The sequence below is a fragment of the Anas platyrhynchos genome, chromosome 33 (assembly GCF_047663525.1).
Source record: "Anas platyrhynchos isolate ZD024472 breed Pekin duck chromosome 33, IASCAAS_PekinDuck_T2T, whole genome shotgun sequence".
Classification (NCBI taxonomy): Eukaryota; Metazoa; Chordata; class Aves; order Anseriformes; family Anatidae; genus Anas; species Anas platyrhynchos.
This window is the reverse complement of record NC_092618.1, coordinates 42,172-62,741: the sequence shown is the minus strand read 5'-3', so window position 1 is coordinate 62,741 and position 20,570 is coordinate 42,172. Positions and strand designations below refer to the sequence as shown.

Genomic DNA, 20,570 nt, shown 5'->3' with positions numbered 1-20,570 from the left:
TCCTTCTGCCTGATGGCCAGAGGGTAGGGGATCCTCCATTTCCTCTGCTGTGTCTGCCTGACGCATCTGTCCCAGGGCTGGCAGAGTACAGTTCAACCTTCTCCGACTCCCTGGTGCTCCTCAGCCTGCCCACCTCCTCCCGAAGCTCTGCCAGGAGGCTGAGCAGTTCTTCTACCTGGGCGCACCTACCACAGGTGGACTCACAGGATGGGATGTCAGGGAGAATTTCTTCATGCAAAGGGTGGAACCGGCTGCCCAGGGCACTGCTGGAGTCCCAGGCCTGGAGCTATTAAAGAAATGCGTGGACTTGGCGCTAAGGGCCGTGGTTTTGTGGTGGGCCTGGTGGTGTTAGCTGAAACTTGGACTTGAGCTGAAGGCCCTTTTCCAAGCACAAGGGTTCTGTGACTCTTTCACTGGTTGAGTAGGCGCCATGCAGTCACCGGGCCCAGGGAAAAGACGTCCTTGGTGGCCTCCAAGTTAGCTCAGCGTCATGGCACCGAGTCACTGTGAAGGAGCTGCTGGAATAACGAGACAACAACCTAGTTCTATTAAAATATATATTGCTCTTTTGAGGACTGCTGCGGGGCTAGCAGCAGCAGCAACACAGCAGTGGAAATCTCCGTCCTGACATTGCGTTATGCCTTGACGTCAGGATCAGGGTGGTTTGAACTGCCAAGGAACGGACCATGGGTTCCGGGTCGTTCTCTGAAGGCTGGAGGACTGCAAAAGAAAGAAGAGCAGAGATGAAAACCCACTCCTTGCAGAGATCCCCAGGCATCCCCTGCAGACCATGCCAGCCCCACTCGACTCTTCCCCAGGCCAGGAGGAGCAGGAGGGACAAAGGAATCCATTGAAAGCTGCTGCTCAGCAATGTCCCAAATGCAGCCACCAGGCCTTCCCCACCTGCGCACCACAGGTCAAGTGGGGCACCTTCACAAGCTGGTTCCCTCACCACCTGCCTCCATCCCTTGGGAGGATTCACACACTCCAGGAATCTCCTGGACTCTTTCCTCTCGCTATTGTGCTTCCCCATGAGAGCAAGGGCTAGCAATCGTGACCCTGCTCCTAGCTGCTTGTAGGCTGTCTCATCTCCCTCTTCGTCCTGGTTGCGTGCTCTACAACAGGCTCCCACCTTCTGTCAGCCTTACTGCCCTTTCCCCTGACTCTCCCTCAGGGACACTCAACCCTTTCAGCGGCACTGCCCAGCTCCAGGCTGGGAGGCCATTCCCTGACACCACAGGCTACCCCGTCTCCTCTCCCTCGTTCCTATGGCTGCATTGCTCCTCCGCCCCGAAGCATTTCCCTGGAGCAGGGCAAGGCACGGGGGCCTCTGCCGCTGTCCCCCCAGCCCTAGCACACCCCCCACTGCCCTCACTCACCGCTGAGGATTTCATTCAGCTTCTCCTCGCTCTGGTCCTCGCAGTAGCGCGCAGCAAGACCTAGACACAGAGATCCCATCAGAGCCCCGCTCCCCAGCACGCTCCCAGCAGCACAGCCCCTGGCCTGGCCAGCCAGGCTGTGCCCCCTCCTGCACCCTGGAGCAAGGGCCCAGTCGGGGGGCTCTGGGGGCAACAGGGCTGTGCCTCACTGCCAGGGCAGTGCCTGGGGCTGCCAAAGGCTGCCCCAAGAGGGACCCAGGGGCTGGGCTCACCAATGAATCTGACGGCCTCAAGTCGCAAGTTGGTCTGAGTGGCCTTCAGGTAGGGCTGGCTCTGCTGCAGGTATTCTTCTACTCTGCCTCTGTCCTGCTGCAGCTGGAGAGAGAGAGAACGCAGGGTCACGGGGCTTGCACACCCTCTCCAGGGTCTCCTCCAGCATCCTGGGGGCAGGGAGGGCAGAGGGGCCTGCAGAAGAGCCCCCTGGGGCTCTGTGCTGGCAGGAAGGGAGCGAGGATGCGGCTGCAGGCAGCGGGCTCTGGCCGGGCGCGTTTGCCCAGCTGGGGCAAACCAAGTTGGGTCCTTACCAAGCACTCCCCAATCCTCCACGTCTGTTCTGTCTGGACGAAGCGCTTCAGCTCCTTGCGTCGCAGAAACTCTGCAGCCACGGCGAGAGCTTTCCCAGAGGCCTGCGGAGCAGCAGAGGTTGGGAGGTAGCAGCACAGCCTTGGGAAGGAGACCCTCTGTCCCCTCCTCTTGGCAGGGCTGCGAGCCTTTCCCAGTGCGTTAGGGGAGGCTGTGGTGGGGGGCAGCGTGCACTGGGTTCAGTGGCCAAGGCAAGGCCACGGGACAGCCACCATCGGAGGCAGCTCATGCTGACGGCCAGAGATCCCCCAGAGCAACCCTGTGGCATCAGCACACCCTTGCCCACATAACTGCTCAGCTCTGAGATCTGTACCTTTGCTACGCTCTCACTCTGGTCTCTCATGTGAAAGTAGAGTGGGAGAAAGCTCCTGTGCACTCTCCTCTTCATTTCCTTCTTCCTTTGCTGCAGCACAGCCTCCACCACGGCTTGGAAGAGGCAGATGGAGTGCTCCCGCACCTGGCTGGACGCCTGGCAGGGAGCAGGACAGGAGGAATTTCAGCATTAGCGTGGCTGATGTGAAGGGAGCTCCCAGCACTGTGAGATGCTTCAGCGCTGGATCCTTCCCAGAGGAGCTGCTCAGGGGCAGCTGCAAGGCCTGGTGCCCGTGAAGGGCAACGCAATCGGTTGCCATCGCAGGCTGCCCGCCAGCCACCCCACTTTCGCCACCAGCCGCACCAGCCATGCCCAAGCAGAGCTCCCCAGCGCCTGGGCTGACGAGGAGACTGGGAAGGCCCTGCCTGAGTGCTGCCCACAGGGCCGGGCTGAAGGGCAGCCCTCATTACAGGGGGCCCAGCTGAGGGCTCGGGCTCCCGCAGCACACTTACGTGGTCAAAGAGTGGCAGGAGCTTCTCAGCCAGCTGCAGAGCCAGGCCACTGGCCTTCCACCTCTCCACATGAGCCATCACGTTTTTCAGCACAAGCAGGGCCTTCAGCACCACATCTGTGTTGGTGTCCTGCAGGGCCTCCAGGATGTCTGGCAGCAGGACCTGAATTTTCCTTGCCTGTAGGAAAGACACCATTTCCCTTCCGTGAGGCAGTGAGAGACCACCCTGGGCAAAGGGCTCTGGTTCCTGAGCACCAGCCTCCTGCCTTGCTTCGTGGCAGCGGGGAGGGACGGGAGGGCAGAAGAGCAAAGCCCCAGGCTGCCAACATGGCTTTGCTTGACGATGGCCCGCTCACCTTCTCAGGGCTCTCTGACACGGTGCAGAGCCCGTTCAGAACCAAAAAGCGCATCATTGGTCTTGGGTGCCTCAGGTAGCTCTGGAGGTGCACTGGGTTAACAAAGTCCTCCTCAGAAATGTGATTCTGGGCCAGCATCTGCAAGAAAGAGCAGTGAGAGCCTGGCAGGGCCTGCAGGGCTCCCTGCAGCCTCTTCTTCTCCCACCTTTGGGCAGGGATGGGGCAGCGCCAGCTGGCACCAAAGAGGCACCAGGCGCGGGGAGCTACAGGGGCTTGCCGGCCCCAGGGACCATGTGTCCGTACGTCCTGCGGGAGCTGGCAGTTTGGGGGTAGATGGGCACAGGGCTGTGCCTGTGTGCCTGAAGGGGCACACGTAGCCCTGCTGGGAGCAAGGTTTCATCTGGGAACTCACAGCCAAGCGACGGATGCAGGTGTCTTCGGTGACTGCGGTGCACCAGTTGCGCAGCGGCAAGTCTTCCATGATGATGTTTAAAATCTTCTCCAAGGTCTTTGGCATGGCCAGGATCACCTCCCACATGGCCAGGTCAGTGCTGCAAGCCCAGAATACTCTGTCAGTGAGGCTGCCTCAGCCGCAGGGCCACAAACTGGGCCAGCCCCAGAGGACCCAGGCTGTCCTGCAGCCCCTGTGACTTGGGGAGCACTGAGGGCCCAGCCTGGGCAGGCAGGAGGGGGCTGAGCTGGTGTTCCCTGGGGGCTGGGGGACTCTGGGCTGTCTTGGACAGCTGGGCTGCTGCAGCCCTGGCTGGCCCAGTAGGGCTGGAACACATTGGTGGGAAGGAGGGCTGTGCTCCTTGGGGATGTCCTGCTCTTTGCCATTGGTGTGGCAAGCAGAGAGTCTCCAGGTGCATCTCCCGACGCGGAACAAGCCCTCAAGGATGTTAAGGCCAGGACCTGTCACGTGGCAGAGAGAACTGCAGCAAGTTCTTGGCTTCTTCCCTGGACATCATGTTGGTCAGCTCGAGAAGCAGGGAGTCCAGGCACTGCCGCGCCGATGCCGTGTGGATGCTGCCCAGGTTTCTCCTGATGCACTCCATGGTCTTTGGCACCTTGGGGGACAAAGTGGGAATGGTGTTGCCAGCAGACCGCAGCCATTGCCACAGCTGCCACTCAAACTTTGGCCCCTTCCATTGCTCTCTGCTGGCTTCAGGTGGCTTCTGGAGCCCAAGAGACCCCGATGTGCGAGGGAGGCAGGGAGGGAGGCAGGGACGGAGAGAGGAACCACGCCTGGAAGAGCTCAAGGGCAGGGCCATGGCCACAGGCCACTTACATCTGTCAGCCAGTAGTCAGGGTCCTCCAAGGCTGCGTCCAGCACGCTGCAGGCCCCCTGCTTGTCATGGATGCTGGAGTCTTGTAAAGCTTCAAGGGCTGTGAGGATGATGTCCAGCCTCTCATCAGGGAAGAGATGTCCTCCAAACCCCTGTGGGAAGAAGGAGGAGCGAAGACATGCCTCACTGAGTGTCCCAAGGGTGCTGCCTAGCTGAGCAGCAAGGGCAGCTCTGGAGAGAGGGCCCTCGGGGGAAGGGGTGAGGATGGGGCATATGGGGCCAGAGTGCTGGCCCTGCAGGTAACCAGGGCTTGCTGGTGGCCAGGAGGGCTGGAGCTGCTGCCGGGACACAGGGGAGCAGCCTTCGCATAGCCCCAGCCTGGGGACAAGAGGAACCCTCTCAGCAGGGCGAGTGAGGCCGTGCCAGCCCCACCGGTTCTGGACCCCTTTGCTCACACGAGATGCCTGCTGATGCTGCGGACAAGATCCCCAGCAAGGCCAGAGCTCATTACCTTGGCAATTTCACACGGAGTTGATGTTATAGAAAATGGAAGTTTTGCATACTCCAATTTCTTGTGTCTCACTGCATAATATAGCATGTCCTCTCTCAATATGCATTCTAAACAGGGAGAAACACCAAAGAGTCAGTAAGGAAGAGCATCTTTGCCAACAAGCTTGCCAAATGGTGAAAAGCACTTTCACTAGGAATGTCTGAGGAGGGAGGCTCAGACCCACGGCGAGGAGAATGGTGGGCAGGGATGTAAAGCACAAGGTGAGGAGTGCTGGGAGCAAGAGGGACCTCAGGGATGATGCAGAAGGAGGAGAAGCAATGGCGTTGGGTGCCGTGGGGGTAGCAGCGTGTCACAGACCCCCTTCTGCTCGGGGTCAGGATGTGCAGGAAGCCCCCTGACACCTGCCTTTAAGACGGCAGGGAGCAAACAGTCAGGGAGCATTCTGGAGGGCGTCACCATCCCTGGTGATGCACGGCTGGCTCTGCTGTTCACTCCTCGGGGAAGATGCCATTTGGGAAGTGCTCATCGATCGATGGCTTAGACTGGGGGACACCACAAAACAGCGTGGTAGGTGATCTGGGGAGGGTTGGGAAGGACAGCAGCAGAGAACTGCTCCTGGACGGCAGGTGAGCGTCTAGCTTCTGTGGAAAACGATAGCCAGAATGCTGCGGGAAGCTGCTGTGAGGAGCAGAGGAGGCCAGGGAACCTGGCAGAATTCCGTGGGCAGCCTCCACCAAGCACAAAAACGATCCTTCACAATACTCAGGGAGAACAAGTAGGCAAATCAGTAGATGTTTGTGTGCAGACGGACGCTGCCCACCACACCTTCTTACCTCTTCCTTCTGTGAGGAATGCGTAGAAGTGATAAAGAGCATCCAAAGCTCTGATTCTGGTGGTATCTTTGCCACCGCTGAAAATGAAGAGGTGGCCCAGCAGCTGTCCCAGGATGGGGATGTGGACCTCTTTGTGGGTGCCAGGGCTGCCCTTGCATTTTCTAGCAGTGAACAAGGTCTGGGCGAGGGAGGGAGGAGAGAAGGGTTAAGTGGAGGCAGAGAGCAGGACCTGGGGAAGGAAGAGCAAGGGCAAAGGAGGGACAAAGACCCTTTCTTCAGGGCAGAGCTCTGCTGAGGCCCCCACCTGTGCCCGGTCTTGCTGCACAGGCACCCCCAAGCTGCAGGATGCTCTGGAATGTAGGGAAGGGGAGACAGGCTGGCTGAAGGGTTCCTGGCATCTTACCTTCCCCAAATATGTGACCAGGAAATCACTCATCCTCTCAATCTTCTGCAGGGCAATCTTGCGCACAGCTGTGTTATGGGAGTTGGCATAGTGCAGCAGCGCCTGTGAGCAGAGAAGCTGCTGGTCTGCCCTTGGAGCTGATGCCTTCTCCAGCAGAAGCAGCACTGCTGAACCCCTGGCTGTGCTCACGCCGTCCATCAAAGCTTCCCCCAAGGTGGAGCAAAGCCCTCAGCAGGGCTCCTGCCCCTGCGTTCCTGCCCTTGCAGGCTTGCCACAGATCCACCAGCCAACTTTGTGGTCAAGCAGACAGGCAGATGCCACCTGCCAGCGCAGCCTCAGCTCCTTCCTGCGCCCTCCCCCAGAACGCGGCCCTCTGTCCCCCCTCCATGAAGGCTGGCTTCTGTGGCTTGAACCAGGGGTCCGCAATGGGGCAGGGATACAGCCACTGGGCAGCCAGGAGATCAGGGCATCAGGGCCACGCTCCCGTGCAGGATGGGCATGTCCCTGGGGATCTCTGCCCCATTCACACCTGGCAAGAGAAGACTGGAGGGACTGGGGGAACGGAGGAGAGCAGCTCCAGCTGCCGCCACTGTGGTGCCCAAGGAGTGGGCTAAAATTCTCCCACTGCTTTGGCACACGGTGATCTCTTGGGGTCTGCAGGGGCTGGCCCAGAAGTGCCATGGGCAAGGTTTTGCTGTGACATGAGAGGATTCTTCAGAGGGGAAAGGGTCTTTGACCACAGCCAGGGGATGCCAGGCTCCCAGAAGAACTTGGTGGGCTTCCCCAAAGGAGGTGGGCGCCTGCCTGCAGTATGCTCAGTCCTAGCACTAGGGGTGGGCCATCCACTGCAGCATGGACATTCGTTACCCCCCCAGCTGTGGAACCACTCCTGGGAAACCGACTCTTTGCAAATGCCAGACCTGCAAAATATTCTGCAACTCCTTGCCGACACTGGAGATTGGACAGTTGCGTACAAAGGCCTGCAGCATGATTTCCATGGCGTTCATGGTCTGCAAGGAGGACAGAGGATCAGAGAAGCATTTCTGAGCTCCTTCTCACCCCCAGGAGCTGACTGAACCTCCAGCAGCAAGGGAGGACACATGCACCACCTCACAGAGCCCGGGGGTGACTTTGGGGCTAAACAACTTCTGTGTGGAGACCTCCTGGATCAGGCCAGAGAAGGGGAAGGGGAAGAAGAGATTAGGCTGGGAAAGCAAATCTGGGCCCCGGCCCTGCATTCGTTGTCCAGTTGCCTCAGCACGTGGGAGCATGGCAGCAGCCCAGCGGGACTGGGGGTGTCGCTACCTCACCCAGCACATACCTTGGTGTAGAGATCTTTTTCTGCCGCTGACATGTCCAAATAGGGAGGCAGAAAGAAGACGCTCTTGAAGCAGGCATGCAGGAGACTCTCCTTTTTGCCATCCAGTGCTGACTCCACTGTGGCGCTAAGAAGGGAGATAGGAGCTTGTTGGACGCTGGTGCTGGAGTGGTGCCTCAAGGCTTAGGGAAGGAGGACAGGCATCCATGGGAGGACAGGCATGTCCCTGGGAGGACATGTCTTCCCATGGACAGGCATCCCTGCGAGGGATGGGAAACCTTCCTGTCAGCTTCAGGGCCACCAGGACATTGCCCAGGGATGTGCTGGCCAAAGTAGGGGCTTAGCAGGTACCTGAGCGTAGCAATAGTTAGCATGGCTTTCATTCGAAACGCTGTGTGCAAACTGTCTGTGGGCTCCTCTTCCAGCAAAACCTGCAAAGCACAACCAGGATGGGACGTGGCAGACACCAGCCCCCCGTGCCTGCTGCTGAAGGCCCAGCAGCACACCCAGTCCTGCCTTGGGCAGCTTGGTGTCTGTGCATGGTTTGTCTCCACCTCCCCCTGCCCCAGCCTCACAGGGGGCTGGCGCTCAAGGGGCCTTGCCCCTTCCCCAACCCGCCATGCGTCCCCTCACCTTGATGTTCTCTGCCAGCTCCATTTCGCGGCAGAAGGCATCCATGTCCTCCAACAAGGAACAGTCTCTGCACATGGTGCAGATGCTCTCCAGGAACTTCATTTTCTTTTCCTCATCCTGGCAGCCACAAAGAGAACCACGGGGAGCGTGAGGGGGGAGAACCAGAGCCCACAGCACCGGAGTGCTGCGACGTGCAGTGCTGTCTGAGACACACAGAGGGCAGCAGCTCTGCCCAGCCAGCAGCGCTCCTGCTGCCTGGCAGCAGGGCCAGGGCCCTGTCAGGACACACCAGCACAGCCACGACAGAAGTGGCTGCCCTTACCTTCTTTGTGCTGACAAAAATCTGGATGAAGTTCTTGGCTTCCTCTTTGCCAAAATCCCATAACCAGGCATCTAGCAATGGAGAAGAGCGAGGAGTGCTGCAGTGAGGGGCTGAAGGCAGGAGCGAGGAGAGGAAGGGCCCCCAGCATGAGAGACACACGGACCTGCTGGAGCAGGTCCAGAGGAGGCCCTGATGCTGATCAGAGGCCTGCAGCACCTCCCCTAGGACAGGCTGAGAGAGCTGGGCTTCTTCAGCCTGGAGAAGAGGAGGCTCCAGGGGGCCCTTAGAGCGGCCTTCCTGTACCTGGAGGAGGGCCTGGCCGACAGGATAGCTGGGGAGGGACTCTTTATCAGGAGTGCTGTGACAGGACAAGGCCTAACAGATTTAACCTCACGGAGGGTAGATTTCAATTAGGTATTCAATTAGCAACAAATTCTATACTCTGAGGGTGCTGAGGCAGCAGGATCTAGGCCCCCTCTAAGCTCCCTCCCAACCCGGGGCGAGGCCATGCTGGGTTGGGCTCCCAGCACCCCCAGCATCCAGGTGCCATTCTGCCCCCCACCCACAGGATCCCGCTGCTGCCGTGCCAGGAAAGACATCCTGGCTTCAAGCAGGGATGCTTGCCTGGCCCCAACCTTCCCAACCCCACGGGATGCTCACTCACTGGGATTCGGTGGCAGGAAATCCAAGGAGTGCAGCGGAAATCTGCTCTCCTCAGGAGACCAGGTCTCCTGCCAGTTCGTCCTGGAGCAGGACTGGATTCTCCTTACCGCCCTGCGGCATGGAGGAATGAAGCGATGGTTGCAAGGATACCTCCCCAGGACAACACGGTGTCTTCTCCAGTGGCGGCAGCGTCGGAACCGCATTTTGGGACGTGGGCTGTGCACTTAGACTCCTTAAAGGCTCTGTGCTCCTGCCCTGTCCCGTCACTGTCCTGCACGGACACTGAGGGTCTGGGTCACAGCTGCATATTTGGTAGCAGATGGGGGCGTCATCAAGGGAGGTCACAAAGGGTTCCACTGTGACACGCTTCTGGGCTGGGCAGGTGAGCAGCTCAGCACTGCATAGCCACTTGCCCACCCTGTCCCAGCAGGATGGCGATGGGAATCAGAAGGGCAACGATGAGAAAGCTTATGGATCGAGATAAATATAACATTCTAGGAAAAGCCAAAGATGCACATGCAAGCAAAGCAAAAGAAGGACTCCATTCACTACTTCCCATTGGCAAGCAGGTGCTCAGCCACTTCCAGGAAAGTAGGGCTGCTCAAACCTTGGGGTTTCTTGGGAAGACAAATGCCATCCCTCTGAACTTCTGTCCGTCCTCCTTTTTTCTCCCAGTCTTATGGCTAAGCATATTCTCCAATATTCTCCAAGGGACAGTACCAAAGTACAGGGAAGATAGCAAATTCAAGGCCCAAATGCAATATTAGGCTCAAGCACAGTGATCTGAAAAAACACACACAGCCTTAGCAAACTCTCAGATCTCATACATAGTAAAAGGAAGTACATGTTATGGACCATAAAAAACAGGATCACAGAAAAATATTAAGTGCAAAGCAGACAAAATTGTGACTACTGTTAACTAAGTATGATAACTGTAAATTCCCTCTGAAGTGCTCTGGTCAAATCTACTGTTATCTCAACCCTTTGAGCACCATGTTGGGCACCTAAAAGGACTGTGGTGGTTTTACCTTGCTGTGCAGCTAAACTCCACCACAACCACTCTCACTTCCTCTCCTCAAAAGAAGAGGGGCAGAACAATGTATGATGGAAAGAAAAAAGCTCACAGGTTGATATAAGGATAATTTAATTAAAGGGAAAAGTAAGAGAAAGAAACATATTCTCTACTTCCCATCAACAAGCAATGTTTGGCCATGTCTTGAGAAGCAGGGCTCCGATGTATGTAACAGTTGTCTGGGAGGACAGATTCCTCCAGATTCCTCCCAGCCCCAATCCACCCCTTCTCCTTACCATTTCCCACCCTTTATTGCTGAGTGCAACATCATATGGAATGGAATATCCCTTTGGTTGGTTTGGCTGCCCTGGTGATGTCCCCTCTCCGCTTCCCGACCACCCTCAGCCTACTGGCTTTGGGGGATTTTGGAGAGTTTTAATGCTGTGCCAGCACTGCTCTGAAATAGACAAAACACTGGTGTGGTATCTGTGATAGCAGGGCTGTTTTAGCTACAAGTGCAGAGCACAGCACTGTATGGGCTGCTGCAGGGAAAAGCTGACTCCATCCCAGCCAGATCCAGCACACCCCCCCCCTTCATCCCAATTTTGTTGACCCTGTGATCCCTCCCCATCACATCACCCCAGCCCTGTGCATTGTTCCTTCACACAGCTACTGGTTGCCCTCTCTCTCCTCTATTTTTCATAGTTTAAAGTCTTCCTTAAGAGGTCTTAAAAGTCTTCCCTTGCCATCCATTCTATTGGCAAAAATGTCTTTGCCCTGCTTAGAAAAGATGCACCCCATCTCTCCATGGCAGACACCGGTCCTCAAACTGGATCCAGTTGTCATCAATACCAGTTCAGCAGCCAATTGTTGAGCTGTCCTACCAGTGCCGTCCTTTTCACACCTTTCCCCTCACCGTCAAGATTGAGGGGAATACCACCTGGGTCCCTGTGCACTTGACTACTGCCCTCAGAGCTCTGTAGTCCATTTTGATACTGCCCAGGTTTCCCCTAGCAGTATCATGTGTGCCCATTTTTGGCAATGAACAGATGGTTCTCCTGATCTCCATGAGCTTTCCAAGATGGTACAGAATGGTCTGTGTGTCATTGATCTGTTCTTATATCACCCTTGGATGCAGCCCTTCCAGACCATGGTCTCCTCATGGCTGAGTGCTCAAGTAGCCCCTGAATTGATCCTCATCCACTGCATTTTTCTCTTCCTTGAGTCTTCTGTGTAAGAACAAAAGCCTAAAGGACCTGGCTGGTAAAGACTGACCTATCTGCATCTACCCCTGCTACATTCTGCATCCCATCTAGCAGTGCACCCACATTTTCTTTGTTTCCTCTTTTACTGTAAAAGAAACACTAGCAGCTCATATGCACACCATGGATGTCCTTTGCAAGTGCCAGCTCTAGGAGAGCTTTGGCTTTCCAAATTCTGTGCTCAAACAGTGGTTCTCAGTTCCTCTTTTTCAGCTGTTCCCTGCATCCACCTCCTATAGATTGCCCTTTTGCACTGGAGCTCAGTCATGAGTTTCCTGTTTAGCCAAAAGCTGTCTCTGGAGATGAAGGCTGTCAGTATCTTAACAATTGCACCAGAGTGCTTATTAAAACACACACACACACAAAAAAAAAAAAAAAAAAAAAAAAAAAAAAAGTCCTAATTAGCTACGACTCTGCCCATAATTGCCTTCAAGTCCTGTGTGGCCAATTGGAGAAATATCAGGAGAGTAGCTAAAAAGGGAAGATATCAATGCATATACAAACCAAAACCAAAACAAGCAAACAAATAAACAAAAACACTTCTCTGTCTTTGTTAAATATCTTTATTTTACAACTTAAAGAATAAGCAATACCAGCTTTCTATAATTGTTATTGATTCATAGTATCTCCTGCTGAATTCTGAATGTGGAGGAAAAGGAGGACCCTCGCCACTGGACAATGTATGGGCACTCTTTAGCCACCCCTTCACCCCACTTTTATCATCCACCTGCAACTCAGAGAACTCTCTCACATCTGTGCATTTTCTACTGCAGTCCATAGCTGAGAGTTACAGCTCTATATGCCTGTTCTTACCTTACTTAGAGAACTACCTGCACACAGAAGGATTTCTCTTGGCTGTGAATGAACAAGGAGAAAACATGGTATAGCTGAATAAAATGTAAGGTGCATTCCTCAATGGTACATGAGGTACAAATTGTCTCCATGGAAGGCCACTTTCCATGGGGAATAACAGTACTGGAAATGTTTTAGAGGTGGGAAGAGGAGAGGAGAGGCAAGATGAGGCGAGGTGACGAGAGGAGAGAGACCTCATTGCATCCTTTTAGTAATCAAAGGTAGTTTGTAAAAAAGATGGAAAGTGATTTTTCACATGGGCAGATAGTGACAGACACCCAGCCTCCTGGTGCCTCCTTGCAGCCCAAAGCAAATGCCTCTAAAGCTCTGCCCGAGCAGGACGAGTTGTAGGTACAAATGTGTCCATGTGCAGGGCTGGGGCGAGGAAGATGCAGGAAGAGTCTAAGGTAAAGAAACAGAGACCTTTTCACTGCTGTATTTCATTATGCGGAATCCAGATTAGAGAAGTGTTAGTGAAGACTGGAACAGCCCTGACATGGATAAGAGGCAGGATAACGCACAGAAGCAGGTCCTCTGGTACATCCCTCTAAATATGGAGGGTAGCTCCCCTTCTGCAGTGCCCTTCCTACTTCCACAGCAGCACCTGGAGGACAGCGAGTCCTTGACATGCTCCTGTGTGGGACAGAAGTTGGCTTTTGAGGCTGTGGTCTTGGGTGAGAAGTCCTTTCCACCCAAGAAGGTATGTTAGTCGCTCAATAAGATTTGAGCATGGGACATAAAAGACGTGGGTGGAAGAAGTCTAAAGGTTTTATCTGATGTTTTGCTCTGCCTCTTCATGCTGGACAGTCTCTCCTTCCTCCCCGAGAATACTGAGATGCCCATGCAAATGGCTGTAAATAACACAGGGGAATCTGCTGCCACATCAGAGACCACCTACCCCACTGGATCTTGCAAGTGTTAAAAGGAGGCAGCTTCCTCATCTGTTTTCACAGAATGACAGAGCCACAGAATGGTTGAGGTTGGAAGGGACCTCTGGAGGTCATCTGGTCCAACCCTGCTGCTCTAGCACCAGCACCTAGAGCAGGTTTCCCCGGACCATGTCCGCACGGCTTTTGAAGATCTCCCAGGAGGAGACTCCAGCACCTCTCTGGGTAACCTGTTGCAGTACTCCACTACCCACACAGCACAGAAACACTTCCTGACATATACACAGAACCTCTTTTGTTGCAGTTTGTGCCCAGTGCCTCTTCTCCAGGCACTGGGCACCAATGAAAAGAGCCTGGAATCTGTGTTCTCTGCACTCTCTTCAGGTATTTAAGGACATTGATAGGAGCCTCCTTTTCTCCAGTCTGAGCAGCCCCCACTCCCTCAGCCTCTCCTCCTCATAGGAGAGGTGCTCCAGTCCCTCAATCACCTTGGTGGCCCTACATGGGGCTTGTTCCAGTATAGCCACATTTCTCTTTTGAATTTGATAGGGGAACAGTGTGAAAGGTCTTTCTGAAGTCCAGGCTTTTCTTTGGTGAAAGAATTTCAGAAAACAATCATAGAATGCCTTGTGATTGGCATATCACCATGCAAAGACCAGGAAAATTTCCATTTTCAGGAAGCTGTAAATAGGCATCCATAAGCAAGAAAATGGTTGTAGGTGGCCAGAGAAACAGAAGGCCAAATGCTAAGGTATGTCCAGAACAGCACCTTCCACAATAATTATAGTGAATTAAAGCAAATCTCAAAATTAGGATGAAACTTTACTTGATGAAGTAGGAAATGGACTATGAGATGGATATGAAATTCGATGTTACAGGAAAAGGACAGTACCAGAAACAAGGACAGCATCTTGGTCCCTGCTTCGAGGGCAGATCTCTCCCAGGGCCAAGCTGTAGCTGTTTGGTCCCAAGGGTAAATGAGATGTGTGTCTGAGTGCCCACCACTGCCATCAGTGTCTGCCCTTTGCAGCAATGCCAGTGTTAAGAAGGGAGGATGTGAGTTTTATAGTCCTAAAGTCCATATAAAATGCAATACAAAGACAGTCGGTGCCTGTTTAGAGCTAGATTGACCAACCTGTGCCTTGCACTGGATTTCTGTGCAGGCAGAAACCAAAGTAGAAAGCTGTTTAAAAAACAAATAACAAAGAAATAAAAAATCAAACTACAACAAAAACTACCAACATGTGCTATGCCACGTTTATTTCTATGGATGTAAAGGATAAATATTTCCGTCTGAATCACCTTTCATCTCTGCTAGGAAGCACAGGCACAAGCAGCACAGGGGCACTGGTGGCTGCTCCAGCAGAGGCCTGGTGCAATGGGAACTCTAGCTGGTAATGTCTGTTTCTCAGGGGGTTCTTCAGGTGGTTCTGCTGAGCTTGACGTTTTAAAGCCAGCTATAAGCAGTGACATGGCCAAGCTCTGGCATGCAATCAGCCAGGCACAAAGTAGAACGTGCCAACATGGCCAGAGCCCTACTCCTACCTCCCCATGCTCCAGCCCCTGTCCACCTGTCCAAAAGGCCAAGGGCAGACCTATCCTTCAGATCTGAGCTCAGCAGGCTCTTGGACTTTCTTTTTAAACAGAGTCCTGTCAGATTTGCACAAAGCAGGCTGAATTTTCCAGGGCAGCACTGGCACACCCCTGTCCAAAGCTCCTCTTCTCCTGACTATGCTCACTGCCTGTCGGTATCAGGCTACTTTGATGGGTTTTTCTCTCTTTCTTATCCTTCCCTTCTGAGATCTGTCTCACCAAGGGTTCCTGTGCACTGATGGGATGAAATGGGGAGACAACAACCCCACACAACCTTCCTGACATCTTTCTGTGCATTTCTTTTTGTACATCATTGTCTTGGTCCCTATGAAATCAGTGTAGTGTTTCATATCCTGGATGTTAGACCCTGGAAGTCTGCCTGTTCCTCAAGCTGTGGCTGGGCCAACAAATATATCTACTGGTCTGTGCAAAGTACAATGACTTTTACCCAGTATTTGTTTGTTTGTTTGTTTGTTTGTTTTCCTTAGTTCTGTTGAAAGCACATTCAAGTGGTGTCCTCTCACTTGCAGTAACAATCATGCACAAATGTGCTACTACTGAGTAACACTTCCTTCATTTTTCACTCTGAGTACAGAAGAGCACTGGTAGGTTAATTACTTATTACAAAGCTATTAATTAAAGCAAGTGGATTCAGAGATCTCCCTGTCTTGTGTCTGTAGCCCTGGGAGAGAACACAGTCCTGCTGAAGTTACACGTATGTCATGGGGGGAGAAATTATGCCTGAAAATCAGTGTTCAGAAAAAACGAGGTATTTTATGATTTTGCACCTATCCAGATGTAGGAAAACTGTTTAAATGCTTGATTGTTTTTGCATAAACAGGAGTGCAAATACCTGGAGAAATAAATAAATATATAAATATTTTTATCTCAAACAAAATCCTTATACTCTAAAACTACCTTTTTAAATCCACATCTAAATTCCTTAGAGAAGTGAGTTTTTCAAAACAGCAGAATAGTAAAACGTGTTTGTCTTCAAGCAAGCACTTTTGAGTTTGCAAATTGTCAAAAGCTGAACAAGACAAAAGGGAATCAGTCCAAAGCCTTCTCAGGCCAGCTTCACAGTCAGCACCAGAAGAGACAAAGTCATACTTAGAGGATCAGTCAGAGTGCCTATGGTGGGGACAAGAGCCTACTGCACCAGGTCTCAGACAGTCACCTGCTGCTCCTCAAGAAGTGGCTCGTGTCTCCTCTGGGAGTGTTGAGAGCTTTGTCCACTCTTGCTTCTGCATGACGCTGAATTTTCAGCATTAAAAGTTACACCTAGGTGCTCCAGCCAAGCCTTGCAGTGCAGCCTGTGATGCCCAGTGAGTGCAAAAGGTGTCACGTCTGCAGGAATGAATCATTTGCCTGGAAAAAAAAGTATGGCTATTCTTTCAAAAGCAGCAAGGAACTACCAAAGGAAAAATAAATAAATAAAAATTAGCAATAATCACTCCTGTAACTGAAACTAGATCCTGGACAAATACTTTCTTCAGAGATTTCCAAAAGGCATTTTTTATATCTTTGTTTCGCAGACTAAAAATGATGGGGCTCAGGAAGGGGGTGAAGACAGTGTAAGACACATCAATCAGAACACTAGCTCCTGCAGCACGGGGTGACTGGTGTTTCAAATAGATGACAGAGGCACAGCCATAGTGCACCACCACTACGGTGATGTGGGAGGCACAGGCGGAGAAAGCTTTGTGCCTCCCCTTGGCTGATGGCATCTGCAGGATCCAGCCAAGGATAAAGGCGTAGGAGAGAAGGATGAACAGAAAGCATCCCAACAAGGCAGTAATGCAAAAGATGCCAACTACAGTGCCAACCACCTCGCCACCAGCACAAGCCAGCTGGAGTATGGGGGGCACATGGCAGAAGAAGTGGTCAATGCGGTGGGACTGGCAGAACGGTAACTGGAACACAGCGCTGGTCACCAGCAGCCCCAGGAGACCACCCCCTGCCCATGAGGCAGCCACCAGCTGGGTACAGGCTCGGGAGGTCATCACGGTGCTGTAATGCAAGGGCTGACAGATCGCCACGTACCGGTCATATCCCATCACCGTCAGGAGGAAAGAGTGCGTGAATCCAAACATGAAGGAGAAATGCATCTGTGCAGCGCAGCCCAGGAAAGAAATGGTTCTAGTTCCCAGCACTAATCCGGACAGCATCTTTGGGATGATGGAGAAGGTATAACAGATTTCTGAGAAGGACAGAGCACTTAGGAAAAAATACATGGGCACGTGCAGCTGCTGATTCAGCCTGATAACAAACATTATCATAATATTTCCAACTAGGGTCACCACGTGCATGAGGAGAAACAGCACAAACAGCACAGCCTGGAGTTTAGGAAAGTAGGAAAACCCAATAAAAGCAAACCCTGTTGGAACGGTTTGATTCTCCCTTCTCATTTGTGCTTTGTCTGAGAAGAGCACAAGAAGAGCAATATTTTAACAGCAGCAGCTGTATCTTGGTGTGAGGACGGCAGTGGTGAAGATTTTGAGCATTCCCCTTTTAAGGCTGAATTTCTCTCTGCACTCTCAGTCCTATGCCGAGCACAGCATGCCTTTTTGTTCTCCACTGCTGCTTGCCTTCAAGGGTTGTGCTGCATTAGCTAAAGGAGTACACTGGCCTATCGGTGTGCAGCAGCACTGATTGCAGCTGGAAAAGAAAGAAGAGAACAGAAGTGGCATTAGTTCCTCAGCAGGCTTAGGGCACACTGCACACAAGGGAGAAGTGAGGATTTCTTACTGGCATTCATCCAGGGAGGAGCAGAATTGAACCCTGGCCACCATGGGCTGCAGCTCCAAGGGCTTTGCATGGACTGAGAGGGATGAACCTACCTGCAGACACCTCAGGCAGACAGCTCACCCTCCCTCCCGCTCTCTCCCGAGATGTTTTGACCTTGTTCTCTCCTAGGATCTGCACCCACTTGTAGCTAACCATGGGTCTTGATGGAGAGGACAAGGGTAGTCGCCTGATTTATCCTGAGCTGTAATGAAAGCGTCTTTCATCTCATTAGCAGATCTGGGCATGGTTAAGGGAAGAGCAGCACGTTCAGCACTCCCACAGGACTCTAGGAGAGTCAACCGAGCTGTATCTTAAGGGGAAACTTGTCTCACCTGCCTCTGGATGTCCACCATTCACGTATGTGTCTTTTTCTCCTAGATGGGGACAGACATTTCTTGCAATGTCTGATCACATCAGTCTTTTACCTTCAGAGGGTGTGACCCGTACTGCTCCAGGGGTGCTCGTGCTCCAGGAGGTGCAGCTCCGGGGATGCCTAGAGACATTGGTGGTGCTGGAAATTGGGGGAGATGCCATTTGATGTGATGGCCTTGGAACTGTAGGGATACCTTCCTAGAGCTGTGTTGTTTCAAGGTGCCCCCCTAACAGGGATGGCATGTGTGGGGTGGTCTTGATCTCAGTGAGAACAGTGGGATATTACCCTGGCTTCTTCAAACAAGGTCTGACCCAGGCTTTAACACAGGACCGCTCCTGCACTGTCAGCTCCCAGCTCTGTCCCGTTCGCTGGACATTTTGCACTGCTTGAGTTTTTAATGAGTCGTTAACCACAAGTCAGTGCAATCCTGGATCAGACAAGACGCAGCAAGAAAGGGTGAGGAAAATACCTTTAAAACTTCCTCCAAGTCAATGTCTCCTCCTGCTGCTTTTGACCCGCCGGCTGCAGGAGGAAGAGGTGTTCACTGACCTTCAGCAGGACTCTGCCGCCTGCCCAGGCAAGCATCTCCCTTGCACACCGATGAGGAGGTGATGAGCACTCACTCTCCCAGGAAGGACGGATGCACTGCACCACACTGCAGCCTGTCAGCCCTGTGATGACCCCGTGTGCCCCTTCTCTCTGTGCTCAGCCACAATCATGGCTTTACAGAGGGTCTTAGCTTGTGGGCACCCCCGGTGGATTGAGCACCGTTATCCAGGGCAGGATTCTGCTTGGCTCTTACCTGCAGGCAGCGCAAGTGCCAGGCTGGCAGCGGGGGCTGCAGATCTCCTTCTCTCTTGGTGCAGGAATGGAGGGAGGAGTAGGAGCTCAGCCCCTGTCCCTCTTCCCCACTGCAAGCCTGGCACTGGGGCTTGAAGAAACAGGCTGGGGAGGTGGAGACTCGGCTCCCTCCTTCGTGCCTCCTGAGGGGAAGCATCCCACAGGAGGCCACGTTGTCAGGAATCCCAACACGTAGCCAAACAGAGGTCAGTGCTGTGCAGCCCTGGATTTTTAAGCAGCAGTTAAACATCTGCATGGGAAGAGGGTCTGGAGCTCTCCTCAGAAAGAAGCACAGGACTGTGCTCAAATAGCCCAGCTCGGAGGTGCCGTCCCCCATCTCTTGCCGTCTCCCCAACCCCTCATCACACAGAGCACCAGGCACTCTGCCTGCAAGGCCCGGGTCTCTCTGGGGTGGCACAGGGCCACTCCTTGTGTCTGAGGTCATTTAATACTTCATTTTAGGACTACTTCTGAAAAACGCAACAAGAGACCCAAATCACAAGGGGGGGTTCTCACAGCTGTTTGTCTGGGAGACTCAGTACTACAGTGGAAATCCATGGATGGGCAGGCGAATCAGGCCTCTTCGGTTTCCCTCTCCTGCCATAAGGTTAGGATTCAGCGAACCTAACTCCAGAAGTCTTGCCTGGAAGTATCTCCACCTGGGCTAGATCCCCAGGTCCTCAGACAGGTGGGAAGGCCTCGGCAGGGGACCATGGGCACACCTCCCTTCGTTCCACAGCAGGGTAGGATGCGGAGGACCTCATGTCCCTGTGCTGACTGTGTAGGGCGTGTGAGCGACCAGCTCATAAACAGACCATGTGCACAGAACAAGCCTCTGGACAGGGAGAATGCCATGGCAATCAGCATGTTACCCAGGGAGGAATATTAGCCAGATTTGTAGAGCTTAGGGATATTGATATGGTTTAGTGGGGACTGTTAGCGTTAGGTCAGAGGTTGGACTCAACAATCTTGAGGTCTCTTCCAACCTAGAAATTCTGTGATTCTGTGATTCTGTGATCACAAATACCTCCAGTATCGGCGAGAATATCTACTCAAGCTCTCTGGGACTGGGTTTAGTTATCCAGTGCCCTGCTAGGAATAGGACATCCTGACAACTTCTCCAAGGTTGTCACAGAATCGTAGAATCGTAGAAACATAGGGTTGGAAAGGACAACCTTTCAAGATCAAGATCACCTAGTCCAACCGTCTTCCTATCACCAATACTACCCACTAAGCTACTAAATCCTATCTCGTTAAGACCAGCTCCATTCCAGCGAGTGGTCCTTGGAAGGTGCATTCATCACTACGCCACCTTTACTGTAGACTTCATGGACAAATGACAGCATTGCTCTGTGAACCCCCCCCCCACTGCCCAAACCTGCAGGACAGAGCTGAGAGGGAGCTGTAGGAGCTGGGCTGAGCTCCAGTCCTTCCCCTGGAACCACAAGAAATGGATTCCCCAAAGAAGGGACAGCAGCGTAGAACAAGATCTGGGCCACTGCTCATGGACAGTCCCTCTGCAAATATCTTCCTCTGACAAAAATATATAATGGGAACAAGCATGCCGAATGCACATGTGGGGTGCCAGTCTTTTTTAGGGGTGATACAAAGAGCTGGGGAAATATTTATCATCGCAGCATGCAGGGAGCAAGCGGTTCTTCCTGAGCAGCCTCCGGCTGGGTCAGCAAGAGCAACACTGTACTGTGACGCTGTTGGTTAGCCCCGGTAGGCAGCTAAGCACCACACAACCACATCCCGTGGCACTGAGGAGAGAAGGAAAGCAACCAAAGTTGT

General features: G+C 53.2%; 2 protein-coding genes across 6 annotated transcripts; both read right to left on the bottom strand.

The window, feature by feature from the left end:
- Positions 1-1,777: 1,777 nt before the first annotated feature.
- Positions 1,778-9,465, bottom strand: LOC140000171 (uncharacterized). The gene is made up of 15 exons (XM_072029952.1): positions 9,172-9,465; positions 8,508-8,578; positions 8,186-8,302; positions 7,904-7,983; positions 7,556-7,679; positions 7,155-7,244; positions 6,235-6,336; positions 5,832-6,009; positions 4,999-5,105; positions 4,114-4,376; positions 3,614-3,752; positions 3,202-3,339; positions 2,847-3,023; positions 2,335-2,490; positions 1,778-2,065 (listed from the first exon to the last, which is right to left on the bottom strand). The coding sequence occupies exons 1-15, from the start codon at positions 9,371-9,373 to the stop codon at positions 1,778-1,780; spliced, it is 2,232 nt and encodes a 743-aa protein (XP_071886053.1). The 5' UTR covers positions 9,374-9,465.
- A 4,961-nt stretch (positions 9,466-14,426) lies between these two features.
- LOC140000294 (olfactory receptor 10H1-like) lies at positions 14,427-18,739 on the bottom strand. Of its 5 annotated transcripts, none has more exons than XM_072030141.1 (3): positions 18,406-18,737; positions 18,222-18,321; positions 14,427-18,074 (listed from the first exon to the last, which is right to left on the bottom strand). In XM_072030141.1, exon 3 carries the CDS (start codon positions 17,182-17,184, stop codon positions 16,171-16,173), a length of 1,014 nt encoding a protein of 337 aa, XP_071886242.1. In that variant the 5' UTR covers positions 17,185-18,074; positions 18,222-18,321; positions 18,406-18,737; the 3' UTR covers positions 14,427-16,170. The 5 variants fall into 5 exon arrangements, with proteins under 5 accessions (XP_071886242.1, XP_071886243.1, XP_071886241.1 ...); XM_072030142.1 differs by having other exon boundaries at positions 18,222-18,318; XM_072030140.1 differs by having other exon boundaries at positions 14,427-17,434; positions 17,896-18,739.
- Positions 18,740-20,570: the final 1,831 nt, after the last annotated feature.